The 15,972-nt window shown below is 36.8% G+C and overlaps 1 protein-coding gene across 1 annotated transcript in view; it reads left to right on the top strand.

Moving 5' to 3' along the window:
• LOC120532480 (molybdopterin synthase catalytic subunit) overlaps window positions 1-6,983 on the top strand; it is a 50,858-nt gene extending 43,875 nt beyond the window's left edge. The window contains exons 4-5 of the mRNA XM_039758502.1: window positions 2,064-2,187; window positions 6,665-6,983. Of these exons, the coding sequence (XP_039614436.1) occupies window positions 2,064-2,187; window positions 6,665-6,763 (223 nt within the window). The 3' untranslated portion in view covers window positions 6,764-6,983. The remainder of the gene's footprint in view (window positions 1-2,063; window positions 2,188-6,664) is intronic.
• The last annotated feature ends 8,989 nt before the right edge of the window (window positions 6,984-15,972 follow it).

The raw sequence follows: 15,972 nt of genomic DNA, 5'->3' as shown, positions 1-15,972 counted from the left end.
AGACCTGATCAGCTGTAGCAACCCCAGATCATAACACTACCCCCACAGGCTTGTACAGTAGACACTAGGTATGATGGTGCAACACCTCATCTGCCTCTCTTCTTTCCCTGACGTGCCCATCACTCTGGAACAGGGTAAATCTGAACTCATCAGTACCACATGACATTTTTCCAGTGCTTTAGAGTCCCTATCAAACTGAAGCATTTTTTCTTCTCTAATCTACTATCAATGTATCTAATGTTGAGATGTGTTTGATTTTGTATAGAATTGCAGGCAATGTATTATTCTTTGTTCCTTGTTATGTATCATTTTGATCAGGCTGCCTTGGTTTGTCTGGGCTTTTTAATAATGGTTGGAATTTGAAAGAGCAGGAGTACTTCGGGTCATGACCAGAGGAAGCTCTCGGTTTATATCCTCAGGCCTTCACCCTGACATCTGGGATTCCAGACATAGTTCCTTGGGGAAACCAGGAAGCAGTTTGTGGGTGGGACTTAAGATGCCCTTCCGTACGAATTGTTAGCAAACATGTAGTTAAGAGGCGAGTTAGGACAAGTGCAGTCTCTGGTAGAAAACATAACCAGGGCCTTGTGGAAAATGTTCAGAATGTTAGTGGAAGGAGTTGTAAGTACTCGTTGGTGCAAGCCAAATAGAGTTATCAAGGGTATTTATTTATATTTGTTTCTGTTTATTTATTCGATACTTTACTTTTCATTTGACTTTGTCTTGTGCTCCTTATTTTAGTTAATAAAAACACAAGTTTTCCATAACTATGTCCTCCTTGGCACTAACATGGTATTACAGTGACTTTTGAGTGTCCCACTTTTTACACTATTCCTTAATATATTTAAGGATAATGTTGGAAGCATGTCCCAACATTTGATGGCAAATTTCATGGTGTTTACATCTATATGATCTTGATATGAAAGTGACATCTAAATTAATTTCTGACAAAAATTGGAAGTTAATCATTTGTAACATGCATCCTACACAAATGTAAGCAAAGCATGATGTAAATAAGCTTTAAAAGTTACTTCACCCACACCTGACAAGATTAAAATTATCCAAATTATGCCAGTGATCCTGAATTTGAGTTATGTCATCAAGTTGTGGCCTCACTGTGTCATGTTTTGGAATTGTCCTAAACCAAGACAGTTTAGGAGGAAAATGTTGGCTATTTACATTACTAGATTTACAATTATTGCAAATCCAATTAATGACATTGTTTGTTACATTAGATGGGTTAAGATTATGTAACATGAGAGCTGTTGTTATCCTGCTCAGTTAGAAGCATAACCTTAGTAACTCGTATTATCTAGGATTGAAAAACATTTTCTTTGTCGGAAAACTTTGCAAAGCTCCTCCAGAATTTAGCCAGAATTCAATAATATTTGAGCAAGACAGATAGGCTACTGCTCCTTTTCTGTTTTTGTTTTAATATACTGTATGTGAAAAATGTATCTTATAATGGGCCTTTCTGAACTTGATAAGAGTGAGTTTTAACTGTTGATCATGTTTTAAAGCGTTTTAATTGTCCTTGTGTTGGAATACTGTAATGAATGAATGTGTTTTTGGTTGGATTGTGTTTTACATACTATAATTTGGACTTTAAGCTAAGTAAAATCTGTTAGATAAAAGTGTTTGAGAATTTTAAGTGATTTTGAAAAAAAATTGTCATTTTCTCTGCAAACATTTTCATTTGAAACATTTTTTTTCTAAAAGATACATTTACAGAGCCATAGATTTTCTCTACAGCACTTTTTTAAAGAAACTTTTAGTGTTACTAATTAATTTTTAAATAACCTGTTATGTTAATGTGAATCTATTTGTTGAAACCCAACAGTGTTTTGTTTCAGGGCTGTGATAACCTCGATTATCCTGCTTATTTGGTCAAACTTTGCTCAGTGATGCCTAAATGTGTAAATCCCTATAAGCTGATATTTCAATCCGAATGCAGTATTTTCTGATATCTTGCATATGGAGATATAACAGTATCATTGATAGCACAAGCTTTCAGCATTGATTGTAGACAATTACTGACTTGTAGCACTTTTTTTTTGTTTTAGGCTAGTACCTGTAATGGAAGCAAGTGTGATCATAGGGATTTCCTCTCCTCATAGAACTGAATCTCTTGAAGCAGTGAAATATTGCATTGATGCCTTAAAATCTACAGTTCCAATATGGAAAAAGGTAAGTATTTACACAGAAATATGCATAGACTTTTGATGTACAACTTGAACAGACTTTATATTTGAATTTTATGTTGGAAAGTCACCTTGTTACCTTGAATGTACGAATATTACACTTGTATGATTAATACAGAGCACTGTGTACTACTTTGTCATTAACATTTGTTCTCCTTGTGAATTTTTTGCAGTTTTTCTTTCTAAATTTATCTTGCGCTGTTCAGACAATTTCATTTTGTCAAGTTTGATACACATCTCTGTACTGTAGTGCTTTTTCATATATGAAAAAGCGGTGATTTTGAACTGCAATGATCCAGCGGTGCCCTCATTAACCATCTGAAAAAAATGTCTGTTTATAATGAACTGTCTGCAAAGTCTCCCAAAAAAAAAAAAAAAAAACTGACAAAAATCGGTGTCGTGTGTACATAGAGCACATTGCATGTTTTAAAAATAAACATAACCGGTTTTATAATAATTATCATAACCTGATGTAAGGGAAGAACCTTTCTGTGGCATCAGATTATACATTGCCATTTTTATTAGCATCAATTGATCAATGGTAAACATGAATGATGCGTTGTCGCAGGAGCTGTGTGTACTCCTTATAATGATAGTGTAGGGTAGTGTAAGCTTTAAAGAATTGGCAGCTATATTAATGAAAATATGTACTGATGAATATGCTTTTGAAATAAATGATGTGCCACACTCCATTAACAGGACTGAAGTCAAGAGAGCTGATAACAAAGAGCCACAGGAGGTGCATGTCGTGACAAAAATAGTTGCAGTGTTTTCGGTACACCACAATGGTTAAACTCTGTTTGCTGATGTTATGTCTTGTAGTTGTGCACTAGTTAAAATGACAGAAAGATATTATGTGGAGCCCAGTAGCTGTAGTGGTCTATATGTGTGTCTGTCTCCACTGTTGTAGCCCTCGTTACTATGTGCAAATTAATTATTAAGCTTTAGTTTGTGCTGCTGAGCTCCCGAGTGAATAACAGAAATTTTAGGTTTTTATTTATTTATTTACTTTTGTTTTATTTTGTATCTTTTGCTCTCCCCCTGAAACCCTAGTGTTGGTTCAAAATTCTCGGACTAAAGAAATTAGGGCTGGGTGTTGTAAGAAGAAACCCCGTGGGTATAGCCTTTGCAGCATAGGATATTGCTGTTGTTCACTACACAGTTTTTAACGGGTTGTCCCTAGTCGTATATTCTTGTTTTAGACTACCTGGAAGTAAGCTTTCTTTAATTGCAGTGGCCAGACATAAGTTGACTTTTTTATTATTATTATATTTTCCATTATTAATTTATAGTGTCTGTTAATCTATACTTTGTTTATTTTGTAGCATTGGTATACAATTCTCAACAGTAGTGCTAATGCTTGTGATGCACTGCCTGCTGAAATGAAAAGTATAATGACATTACATGAGTTTTCCAGACTTCATTTTCATAATCTTAGAAAGCTGGAGACAGTTGCTACACGCCATCATAGTCCACATTTGTGTAGTTTGACATACCAGTGACTCAGTCCAGTGAACCTGCAACTAACCGTGACAAAATCAAACGGGCTTCAATTCTATTTATATAATAAAGCTGAAATAAATTAGGAACATGGGTGCTTTGAACCTGACAAACAGAAGAGAGATTCTTCTGTTGCATCTTTTAAATGTATTAGAACAGAATGGAAAAATAGAAAAAAGAGCCGAGAATGTGGTTAAAATTGTATTAACTGTAAGACCTTTTTGTGGCCTTTGGCTCCATCAGGCAGCATACCTTTGGCTTTCAGAAACAGGGGTGAGCTCAGACAGCGCAGGGAAGTTGTTATGCAGCCATCTAGTCTGACATACTCTGCAATTTCTAGTTGTATGATACGTCATGCTTACGTCAGCAAAATTGAGTTGTCAAGTTTGACATTCCCTTCACCTAGAAGTCGTATAATGTGACAGTGGCTTTACAAAGTACATTCCAATAGATGATACGTTGCAAGTGTTAATGCTGAATATGATCAATGGAGTGTAACGGTCATACATACAGAATAGGAAATATGACCATAGACACTCAAACTTCGATTCTAGAGGGCCAGCATGCCCTTTTACAGCCATCAATGATGGATTTTGTCATTTATTTGCAAAATTTATTCCTGCTCATATTTTTCTGAATTAATGAGGGCAGGTCACCCCAATGTTTAACACTAGAATTACCAGAACCTACGAAAAAAACTCGTAAATCCGTCCCACCTTAAATCGCTTCTTAAAATCGTTCACAGCTCTCCACCAGTGTCTTTTGTCATCTAAATGTGCTGATAAAAATCAGGCTGCAAGCAGCCGGCTATTCCATCCCCCCACCGACTTAGAACGTGCACAAACTTCTCCCATCTCATGCCTTGATTGATTTTCTGGGAGTGAAGTGGAGTTTTAGAGTGGAAATGATAGATTGTTGTTTGGAACACACGCATTTCATGTCTGTTCCGTTTCTACAGTAATCTGTGTAAACACATTGTTAAAACAGAAACGTTTTTTATATTTTACTAGTAGAAGTCAAAATGTAGGCATAAACTATATAATGTATGAAGCCTGAAGTATCACACAAATACTTTCACAAAAGCTACAAATCTAACACAGCAATTGTGCTTTTATTCAAAAATATAACTGCAGAAACAAAAAGCCGCCTTAACAAGCGACATTGACACCTGTTTATTATGACTGCCTCCGTAGCGCAACAGAATTGGCTGCCGACTGAAGTTCGATCCTGCACCACTCCGTTTTGAGAAGTAAACTACTCTTAGTTTTACTATACTAGAATAAAAACATACATTTGATTTCAGTCTGTAACAGCCGGTGTGATTTATGATACTTGTAGTAAAGGTTAGCGTTGTTTTTTATTTTTATTCAGTTTTATTATCTCAGCCGTGTTGCTATTTATTTGGCATGGACATGCTCAAATAATACATGTGTAATGCCACAAAAAGTGCATGCAGACATGTCCGTGCCAAATAAATAACATTCGCCGTTTTGAAGAAATCATTTTATGACATGATTTACCGTTATTTATTTACTTACTTCCTAAAGCCTAAAGTCACAAGTAGTGTGCAGAGGGCATGCTCAAAACTGTGTCAATGCCACGAAAAGTGCCTGCTGACACTTTAGTATGCAAGCAATGGTATGTCCATTCTTGCTCCGATGTAGAAGGGTTTACCTCTGTTACAGCGCGTCTATGTGAAAACAGCAGTTTCAGATTCGGGGCTGGGGTGTGTTTGGGCTCGTGAACGCAGCTGAGATAATAAAACTGACTAAAAAAAAAAACAAAGCTAACCTTTACAAGTATAAATCAAACTGGCTGTTACAGACTGAAATCAAATGTATGTTTTTATTCTAAAATAGTAAAACTAAGAGCAGTTTACTTCTCAAAACGGAGTGGTGCAGGATCGAACTCACGACCTTTTGATTCCCAGTCGGCGACTGATTCTATTGCGCTACGGAGGCAGTCATAATAAACGGGTGTCAATGTCGCATGTTAAGGTGGCTTTTTGTTTCTGCAGTTATATTTTTGAATAAAAGCACAATTGCTGTGTTAGATTTGTAGCTTTGAAAGTATTTGTGTGATACTTCAGGCTTCATACATTATATAGTTTATGCCTACATTTTGTCATCTACTAGTAAAATATAAAAAACGTTTCTGTTTTAACAATGTGTTTACACAGATTACTGTAGAAACGGAACAGACATGAAATGCGTGTGCTTCAAACAACGATCTATTATTTCCACTCTAAAACTCCACTTCACTCCCAGAAAGTCAATCAAGGCATGAGATGGGAGAAGTTTGTGCACATTCTATGTCGGTGGGGGGATGGAATGGCCGGCTGCTTGCTGTCTGATTTTATCAGCACATTTAGATGACAAAAGACGCTGGTGGAGAGCTGTGAACGATTTTAAGAAGCGATTTAAGGTGGGACGGATTTATGAGTTTTTTTGTAGGCTCTGGTAATTCTAGTGTTAATGGATTCTGATAAAATTAGCACTTTCTCTACCTTTTCTATTTCTTAGATTCATTTATGGTTAAATTTCACTTTGTTATAGTGTCAGTTTTTGTGTTGCTTCAATTATATTGGATTTGTAATAGCAGTGCTACACTGTGCCATATGCTGGAATAAAAAATGCATTGCATTTTATTACTACATACATTACAAATTACAGTAAACACCAATAGATGGCACACAGCAAATGTTGAATATGTCTAAATTAGTGTAACTGTTGGGAAAAAATCTTTTTTTTTTTTTTATTATTTTAAACAAGATCCACCAGATCCTCCTCCTATTGACACAAATTTCAAGGAGAATTGATTTGAGTTGTTGGTTATCTTGCAATTTAATACTTTATAAAAATCTACTATTTCATGTTTCTTTGTTTCATGCTAAACCGTATCTGTACTTCATTGGTGCACACTTGTAATAAACCAAGACACCTTGAAATGTCTTTTTGTCCTAGGAGATTTATGAAACACAGGAGTTTACTTGGAAGGAGAATAAGGAATGTTTTTGGACAGATAATGAAGTAACTGTGGAACATAAACGTGAAGGAAATTAATCTATGATGCCTTCAGACAGCAAGTATTTTAATGACAAAATGTTTCTGAAGAAATATTACTTTTTTTGGCCTTAAAATTAACAAGAAACTGTGTTTTATTACATTTTTCACAAAGAACCTCCTTTACACTTAATATATACAGGTAGTAATATCTTTGTAAATAAATTATTATTTTGCATTATGGTTTCTGGTAGTGTTGAAATGAATGCAAATGATTACCAAAATTATAATTTGCTAATAATGTTTAAATTGTTACTAGATCCATTTTAAATTAATAATTAATAAATACATTTAAATGTATATTGTGTTTGTGTGTGTGTTTTTTTTTTTGAGTAATAATCTAATTACATTTAACTTGTGGTTATATAGTAACTGCTTTTTAGTCACGCATTTAAACAGGACATTTTGTTGCTACAGTGCATCCAGAAAGTATTCACAGTGCATCACTTTTTCCACATTTTGCTATGTTACAGCCTTATTCCAAAATTGATTAAATTAATTTTTTTCCTCAGAATTCTACACACAATACCCCATAATCACAACGTGAAAAAAGTTTACTTGAGATTTTTGCAAATTTATTAAAAATAAAAAAATTGAGAATGCACATGTACATAAGTATTCCCAGCCTTTGCCATGAAGCTCAAAATTGAGCTCAGGTGCATCCTGTTTCCCCTGATCATCCTTGAGATGTTTCTGCAGCTTAATTGGAGTCCACCTGTGGTAAATTCAGTTGATTGGACATGATTTGGAAAGGCACACACCTGTCTATAGAAGGTCCCACAGTTGACAGTTCATGTCAGAGCACAAACCAAGCATGAAGTCAAAGGAACTGTCTCAAGGCACAAATCTGGGGAAAGTTACAGAAAAGTTTTTGCTGCTTTGAAGGTCCCAGTGAACACCGTGACCTCCATCATTCGTAAGTGGAAGAAGTTCGAAACCACTAGGACTCTTCCTAGAGCTGGCCGGCCCTCTGTGGAGAGAGGAGAACCTTCCAGAAGGACCACCATCTCTGCAGCAATCCCTCAATCAGGCCTGTATGGTAAAGTGGCCAGACGGAAGCCACTCCTTAGTAAAAATGGCACATGGCAGCCCACCTGGAGTTTGCCAAAAGGCACCTGAAGGTCTATCAGACCATGAGAAACAAAATTCTCTAGTCTGATGAGACAAAGATTGAACTCTTTGGTGTGAATGCCAGGTGTTATGTTTGGAGGAAACCAGGCACCGCTCATCACCAGGCCAAAACCATCCCTACAGTGAAGCATGGTGGTGGCAGCATCATGCTGTGGGGGTGTTTTTCAGCGCCAGGAACTGGGAGACTAGTCAGGATAAAGGGAAAGATGACTGCAGCAATGTACAGAGACATCCTGGATGAAAACCTGCACCAGAGTGCACTTGAGCTCAGACTGGGGCGACGGTTCATCTTTCAGCAGGACAACGACCCAAAGCACACAGCCAAGATATCAAAGGAGTGTCTTCAGGACAACTCTGAGTGTCCACTCTTGAGTGGCCCAGCCAGAGCCCAGACTTGAATCCGATTGAACATCTCTGGAGAGATCTTAAAATGGCTGTGCACCGACGCTTCCCATCCAACCTGATGGAGCTTGAGAGGTGCTGCAAAGAGGAATGGGTGAAACTGGCCAAGGATAGGTGTGCCAAGCTTGTGGCATCATATCAAAAAGACTTGAGGCTATAATTGCTGCCAAAGGTGCATCGACAAAGTATTTAGCAAAGGCTGTGAATACTTATGTACATGTGATTTGTCAGTTTTTTTTTATTTTTAATAAATTTGCAAAAACCTCAAGTAAACTTTTTTCACGTTGTCATTATGGGGTGTTGTGTGTAGAATTCTGAGGAAAAAAATGAATTTAATTCATTTTGGAATAAGGTTGTAACCTAACAAAATGTGGAAAACGTGATGCACTGTGAATACTTTCCAGATGCACTGTATAAGAAAGGATGCTGCCTTTCCCAACGAATTTTTTGTGAAGTGAAAAAAAAAATGCAGTAAGTAAAATCAATCGTAAGAGGAGTATTGTTGCTTTATATGAAAACATCACAAAGAACCTTGTCTATTCCTGATAGATTTCATTTTGTTGCATTACTGAACTCTTCTTGTCCTTGGGTGGAACTGATTTGCAAGTTTCCAATCCAACTTTCTGGGTTTATTCAATCTAGGTAGTGTCCAGTTAAAAGTAGCAGTAAATTCTGTTTATTTCATTGCCATTCACACCTCTTTGAAAATGAACATTGCTAGCTGGAACAAAGATTGAAAATATCCTTTGCTGTGCTTCTTTCTTCCACCATTAACTGATATAATATTTTATTATGAATATAATAATTTTTATTACCAAATAAATCAATATTTTATTGTAAAGGGAGAGGTCTGCTCATTTAAATAAACTAGGGGGCTCTGCCCCCTGCTCGCTTTGCTCACTAACCCTGTGTGGGCGCTATGCACTAGCCACTTCGCAGATCTGCCGCTCGCGTATGGGGAAGCGGATATACAATTTGAACAGAGTTATTTTCATGGGAATTGTTACATATGCATAATAGAACTATTTTACATTACAGCGAGTAATTAACCATAGTAAAAAATGGTAAAATGTAATAAATTGAAAGAAAATTGTTTCATGTTGCGTTATACGTTTTTGTTCGGTTTGGCTTTGAAAATAATATGTAAATACTTTTTAAACTTACACTGTTACTTTAAAACTTCAGTAAAAACTATTTTTTTATTTAACTTTTCATCAATATCGCATTGAATTTTGATTCCACGTTTGGCCTTGCATCGTGACAACACAACCTATAACTGCCCGTGAGTTAATATTGTTTCTTTCTCTCTTAATAAATAAACCAACTTTTTCAAATGTTTGTCCCTGTGATTTGTTTATTGTCATAGCAAAAGCTATTGAAGTTATCATGACTTACAAACCAGAGCGCACATTAAGATCTCAGGATGCCGGTCTACTTTTGAGTCCGGGGATTAATAAAATAACAGTGGGAGGTCAAGATCTTAGTTACAAGGCCCGTTAACTGTAGAATGGTCTGCCTGCTACTATAAGAGATGCCCTTTCGGTCTCAGCTTTCAAATCCCGGCTGGAGACTCACTACTTCAGTTTAGTATATCCTGACTAAAGCTGCTGATTAACTGTACAGACTGCATCTCTGTTGTTAGTCATTAGCACTAAAACATAAGTAACATGATAGTTAGAATTTGTTACTAACCCTCACCTTTTTCTTTTGTCTGTATTCAAATGTGGCACTTGATGCCACTGCCCTACTGCCAAGTTGTTTTGCTTGCCTAAGGTAAAGTCATCTCTGATGGAGGATTGCAGGAATCATTGGGTAGAGGTGTCCTTTCATCGGATTGGCTGCACCAGCACTGACTCAGCTGTGGAATGGCCATTTGGGGGAGGCAGCTTGATGACTGAGGTATCCAGAACTTTGAACAAATCCAAATCATATTAGTGATATCATCTACTGTTGAATTCTGCTCTGGACTTGTACTGTTTCTTTTGCACTATTGTATTGAGGATTACTTGTGTTCTAATCTGTATATTGTATTGTATTGTATTGACACCCACTGTACACCCAGCCTACCTGGAAAGGGGTCTCTCTTTGAACTGCCTTTCCCAAGGTTTCTTCCATTTTGCTTCTCTACAGGGTTTTTTTTTCCCTTTGGGAGTTTTCTTAGAGCGTCAAGGCTGGCAGGGTGTCAAAAGGGAAGGGCCTTTTAAAGCCCATTTCGGAACTTCTTGTGTGATTTTTGGGCTATATAAAAATAAATTGTATTTTATTGTAAGGCAAAGTGTATTCAAAATACAACGTAAAAAGCATATCAACACAAACTACATTTAGACATTTCTAAGTCAAGCATTTAATGTAAAATAGCAAAAAAAAAATTGCAGACATACTTAATACTGTGTCATGGAACTAACCCAAGTAGCTTTGAACATGAGGCAGGGACCGGCCCTGGACAGGGCACCAGTTCATAGCATGGTCAGTTTGAAATCCACATTTAAAAATCAGACATCTCTTTGGGAATAAAGGAGTAAAACCCATACAGACAATGGGAGAACTGTGTATTTCATACAGACAACATGTGTGTGATCCATGAGGCAGCAGCACTGTACCACCATGCCACCCTGAACCAAACCCCCTTCAATTTTTTTTAGCTATTTGCTTACTAATCAAGTTCTACCAGATAGTCTATTTTTGTTTGTAAAACTGATACTTGGATTGCTCACCCAACTTTGACTTAGGACCAGAAAAAAGCAACAAGGAAAGTTCAAGACCTTAGAGACCATTAACAGTGGATAAGCACATTTAGGAAACAGACAAAAAAAGCACAAAAAAACTCTGCTTTGATGTGATTAAAGGATTATAAGGCATTGTAAGAGGACAGAATGAATACAGTCAGTCCTCTATATCTGAGGATTCCACCCACAGATTCAAACAGTGGATAGAAAATATTAAAGAAAAAAATTACAGAAAGTAAATTTGAATTTACCATGTGGTGAGCACTACGCTGAAACAATGTGAATGAAGTGATGAGTTGACATTCAGTGCTGTAAACTCCTGGCATTTCACGTATCCTCAGTCTCCAGCACTTGTTTCAGCATTGTTTCCCATTGCATTGTAGGTGAGCTAAACTCTTTCTTAAATCTTGTTCTTGTTACACAGTTTTCTAAAAGTGTTCATAATTACTTAACTGCTACTCATTAAAGCACAAGCCAATGTTAAGAAATAATTTGATGTTTTAAGCAGCAGTGCTACACATATAGAAAAAATGCAAAGCAGTTTACAATACCCTACTAATTTCTGTGTTTCTGTGAAAAAACTGGCTCCTAAAAAGCAATTAAGTGGTTAGAGGCTAAAAGAGAGTGTAAAGTGTCATATCTTGATGTGGTGTAAAAAACTATTTGCCCCCTTCCTGATTTCTTATTCTTTTGCATGTTTGTCACACAAAATGTTTCTGATCATCAAACACATTTAACCATTAGTCAAATATAACACAAGTAAACACAAAATGCAGTTTTTAAATGATGGTTTTTATTATTTAGGGAGAAAAAAAATCCAAACCTACATGGCCCTGTGTGAAACAGTAATTGCCCCCTTGTTAAAAAATAACCTAACTGTGGTGTATCACACCTGAGTTCAATTTCCGTAGCCACCCCCAGGCCTGATTACTGCCACACCTGTTTCAATCAAGAAATCACTTAAATAGGAGCTGCCTGACACAGAGAAGTAGACCAAAAGCACCTCAAAAGCTAGACATCATGCCAAGATCCAAAGAAATTCAGGAACAAATGAGAACAGAAGTAATTGAGATCTATCAGTCTGGTAAAGGTTATAAAGCCATTTCTAAAGCTTTGGGACTCCAGCGAATCACAGTGAGAGCCATTATCCACAAATGGCAAAAACATGGAACAGTGGTGAACCTTCCCAGGAGTGGCCGGCCGACCAAAATTACCCCAAGAGCGCAGAGACGACTCATCCGAGAATTCACAAAAGTCCCCAGGACAATGTCTAAAGAACTGCAGGCCTCACTTGCCTCAATTAAGGTCAGTGTTCACGACTCCACCATAAGAAAGAGACTGGGCACAAACGGCCTGCATGGTAGATTTCCAAGACGCAAACCACTGTTAACTAAAAAGAACATTAGGGCTCGTCTCAATTTTGCTAAGAAACATCTCAATGATTGCCAAGACTTTTGGGAAAATACCTTGTGGACTGATGAGACAAAAGTTGAACTTTTTGCAAGGCAAATGTCCCGTTACATCTGGCGTAAAAGGAACACAGCATTTCAGAAAAGAACATCATACCAACAGTAAAATATGGTGGTGGTAGTGTGACGGTCTGGGGTTGTTTTGCTGCTTCAGGAACTGGAAGGCTTGCTGTGATAGATGGAACCATGAATTCTACTGTCTACCAAAAAATCCTGAAGGAGAATGTCCGGCCATCTGTTCGTCAACTCAAGCTGAAGCGATCTTGGGTGCTGCAACAGGACAATGACCCAAAACACACCAGTAAATCCACCTCTGAATGGCTGAAGAAAAACAAAATGAAGACTTTGGAGTAGCCTAGTCAAAGTCCTGACCTGAATCCAATTGAGATGCTATGGGATGACCTTAAAAAGGTGGTTCATGCTAGAAAACCCTCAAATAAAGCTGAATTACAACAATTCTGCAAAGATGAGTGGGCCAAAATTCCTCCAGAGAGCTGTAAAAGACTCATTGCAAGTTATCGCAAACGCTTGATTGCAGTTATTGCTGCTAAGGGTGGCCCAACCAGTTATTAGGTTCAGGGGGCAATTACTTTTTCACACAGAGCCATGTAGGTTTGAATTTTTTTTCTCCCTAAATAATAAAAACCATCATTTAAAAACTGTATTTTGTGTTTACTTGTGTTATATTTGACTAATGGTTAAATGTGTTTGATGATCAGAAACATTTTGTGTGACAAACATGCAAAAGAATAAGAAATCAGGAAGGGGGCAAATAGTTTTTCACACCACTGTAAGAATCTTAGACCTTTTGAAAAGTGGGATGTTTGATTCGAAGTATACAGAATACCGGGTAGGCTATGTGAAAATACTACACCATTTTACATAAAGACTCAAGGATCCATTAATTTTGGTATCGGTTGAATTCCTGGAACCAATACCAGGACTAAAGAAAATAATTGCACAAAGAAGAAATCCGGGCGACAAAAATACTATAAAGCAATATGTTAACATCCAAAACAGATTTTCATTGTAATACTCCAGAATCAGAGGAGAAAGCAATGTGTGGATGGTAATCTAATAGGGCAGTATTTTTGATACCTAACTAAAAGCTGTCTGAATTGGGCAAAAAAAATAATGGCACACTATATGTAATGAACGAATCAAATTTTATTTCTTTGTGCTGGTTTACATAAGAACAGAGTATAAACAAGGCTTAAAGACATTCATAAACCTATCTCATAGTACCCATATTTAAATATTCGGTGCAAAATACAAATTTTATCAAAAGAGCCTTCACAGTTAAATAGAAAAATTATTCAAAGGGATTTCACAAGAATTTACACTGAAAAGTATTTTTAAAGTAAATCCTGTCAACAGATTTGGCATTATATACATTTTTTTATATACAGAATTTGGATAAATTGTAATAATTATCTTACTTAAATGTTAAGATATTGTTATACAGTACATGGTGGAGTTGGTACTCAGTGGCACTTTTTTCTCCAAAGTTAATTTCTTTTTTGTTTCTCTTCAGAATTGTCTAGCTTTCTTACTGCTACAATAACTAATTTTAGTTGCAATTAGCTCTCAGAAGTGTTTACTTGTAGATACAACATTGAGAAAAAATGATGATCAGTTACTTAATTTAGTAGTGTCTGGATTTTTAGGTTCTTGTTCAACACTAGAATTACCAGAGACTACGAAAAAACTCGAAAAAACTAGGTCCGTCCCACCTTAAATCGCTTCTTAAAACCGTTCTCGCCTCTCCGCCAGCGTCTTTTGTTAATCTGAATGTGCTGATAAAAGAAAAGCTGCAAGTAGCCGGATATTCCATCCCCCCAACGACTTAGAACGTGCACAAACTTCTCCCAGCTCATGCCTTGATTGATTATCTGGGAGTGAAGTGGAGTTTTAGAGTGGAAATAATAGATCATTATTTGGAATACTGTACACGCATTGCACGTGTGTTCCGTTTCTACAGTAATCCGTGTAAACACATTTTTAAAACAGAAATGTTTTTCATATTGTAGTAGTAAATTACAAAATGTAAGCATAAACTATATAATGTATGAAGCCTGAAGTCCAAATATCAAACACTTTCACAAAAGGTACAAATATAACAAAACAAGTATGCTTTTATTCAAAAATATAACTGCAGAAAAAAGCCGCCTTAGCATGCCACATTGACACATACATACTACAGCTGCCACGGTAGTGTAATGGTATCAACCGCTGACTAGTATTCAAAAGGTCATGAGTTCGATTCCCCACGATTCAGTTTTGAGAAGTAAACTGCTCTTATTCTTACTATTTTAGAATAAAAACATACATTTGATTTCAGTGTGTAACAGCCGGTGTAATTTATGATACTTGTAAAGGTTAGTTTTTTATTTTTTTATTCACTTTTCATTCTCTCAGTCGTGTTCAGGATCCTTCCCTATTACCCCCCATCTGAGAATGCTGTTTTCACATAAAGATGCGCTGCAGAGCTATACTTGTGACTGCATTTTCGTACCAATGCTTGCGAACTGAAGTGTTTGCGTGCACTTTTCGTGGCATTACACGTCTATTTTTTTGAGCTTGCCCGTGTCGCTCAAACACAGGAACATATGTTGGTGTACAAGTATAACAAAACAAGTGCACTTTTATTCTAGACTATAAGTGAAGAAAAAATAAAGCAAGTTACAGTAGGCGGTTGATACGACAGCTTGTGTGGTGCAATGCTAAGAACTGCTGATTTCCGAACCATCCGTGCTATATAAAATCCTCACATTCAAATATTAACAATTCCCACACACCCTTCCTACATTCACGACATGTGTACTTGTTGCAGTGTACACATCTCTCTGTGCTATGGTTTCTATTACATTGAATGAGCACCTGACATTGTACTTTCTTTCCTATATAAATAACATTCGAGTATAGCGCGTCTCCAAATAAATTACATTTGAGCTATAGCGCGTCTTTATGTGAAAACAGCAGTATCAGATGGGGGATCGTGAACGCGACTAAGAGAATGGAACTGAATTAAAAAAAAAGCTAACCTTTACAATTATCATGCATTTACACTGGATCGTACAGAATGACTGAAATCAAATGTATGTTTTTATTCTAAAATAGTTCAGTACATGCAATATTATTTGAAAACGAACAGCGTCAGTTCGGGTTTGAATACACGCTGATGCTGTTACAGAAGAAGCCATATTATTCAGTGCAGCAGTTTCAACGCACAGTACATGCAATATTATTTGAAAACGAACAGCGTCAGATCGGGTGCATATTCAAACCCGATCTGACGGTGTTCGTTTTCAAATAATATTGCATTAGTGTGATGATGTTTTTACATATATTGTCTCTTTCATTCATCTTGCGGTTTGTAATCAGTGACCGTGTGTTTTTTCCCCGATCTTGCCAGTTCGCACATGTTGCTGTATGGTGGTGTTTCTTTTGTACTCCAGGACATGCAGAGGACAGAATAGTA

This window comes from Polypterus senegalus, chromosome 7 (assembly GCF_016835505.1).
Source record: "Polypterus senegalus isolate Bchr_013 chromosome 7, ASM1683550v1, whole genome shotgun sequence".
Lineage (NCBI taxonomy): Eukaryota > Metazoa > Chordata > Cladistia > Polypteriformes > Polypteridae > Polypterus > Polypterus senegalus.
This window is presented reverse-complemented; position numbering and strand designations above follow the sequence as displayed.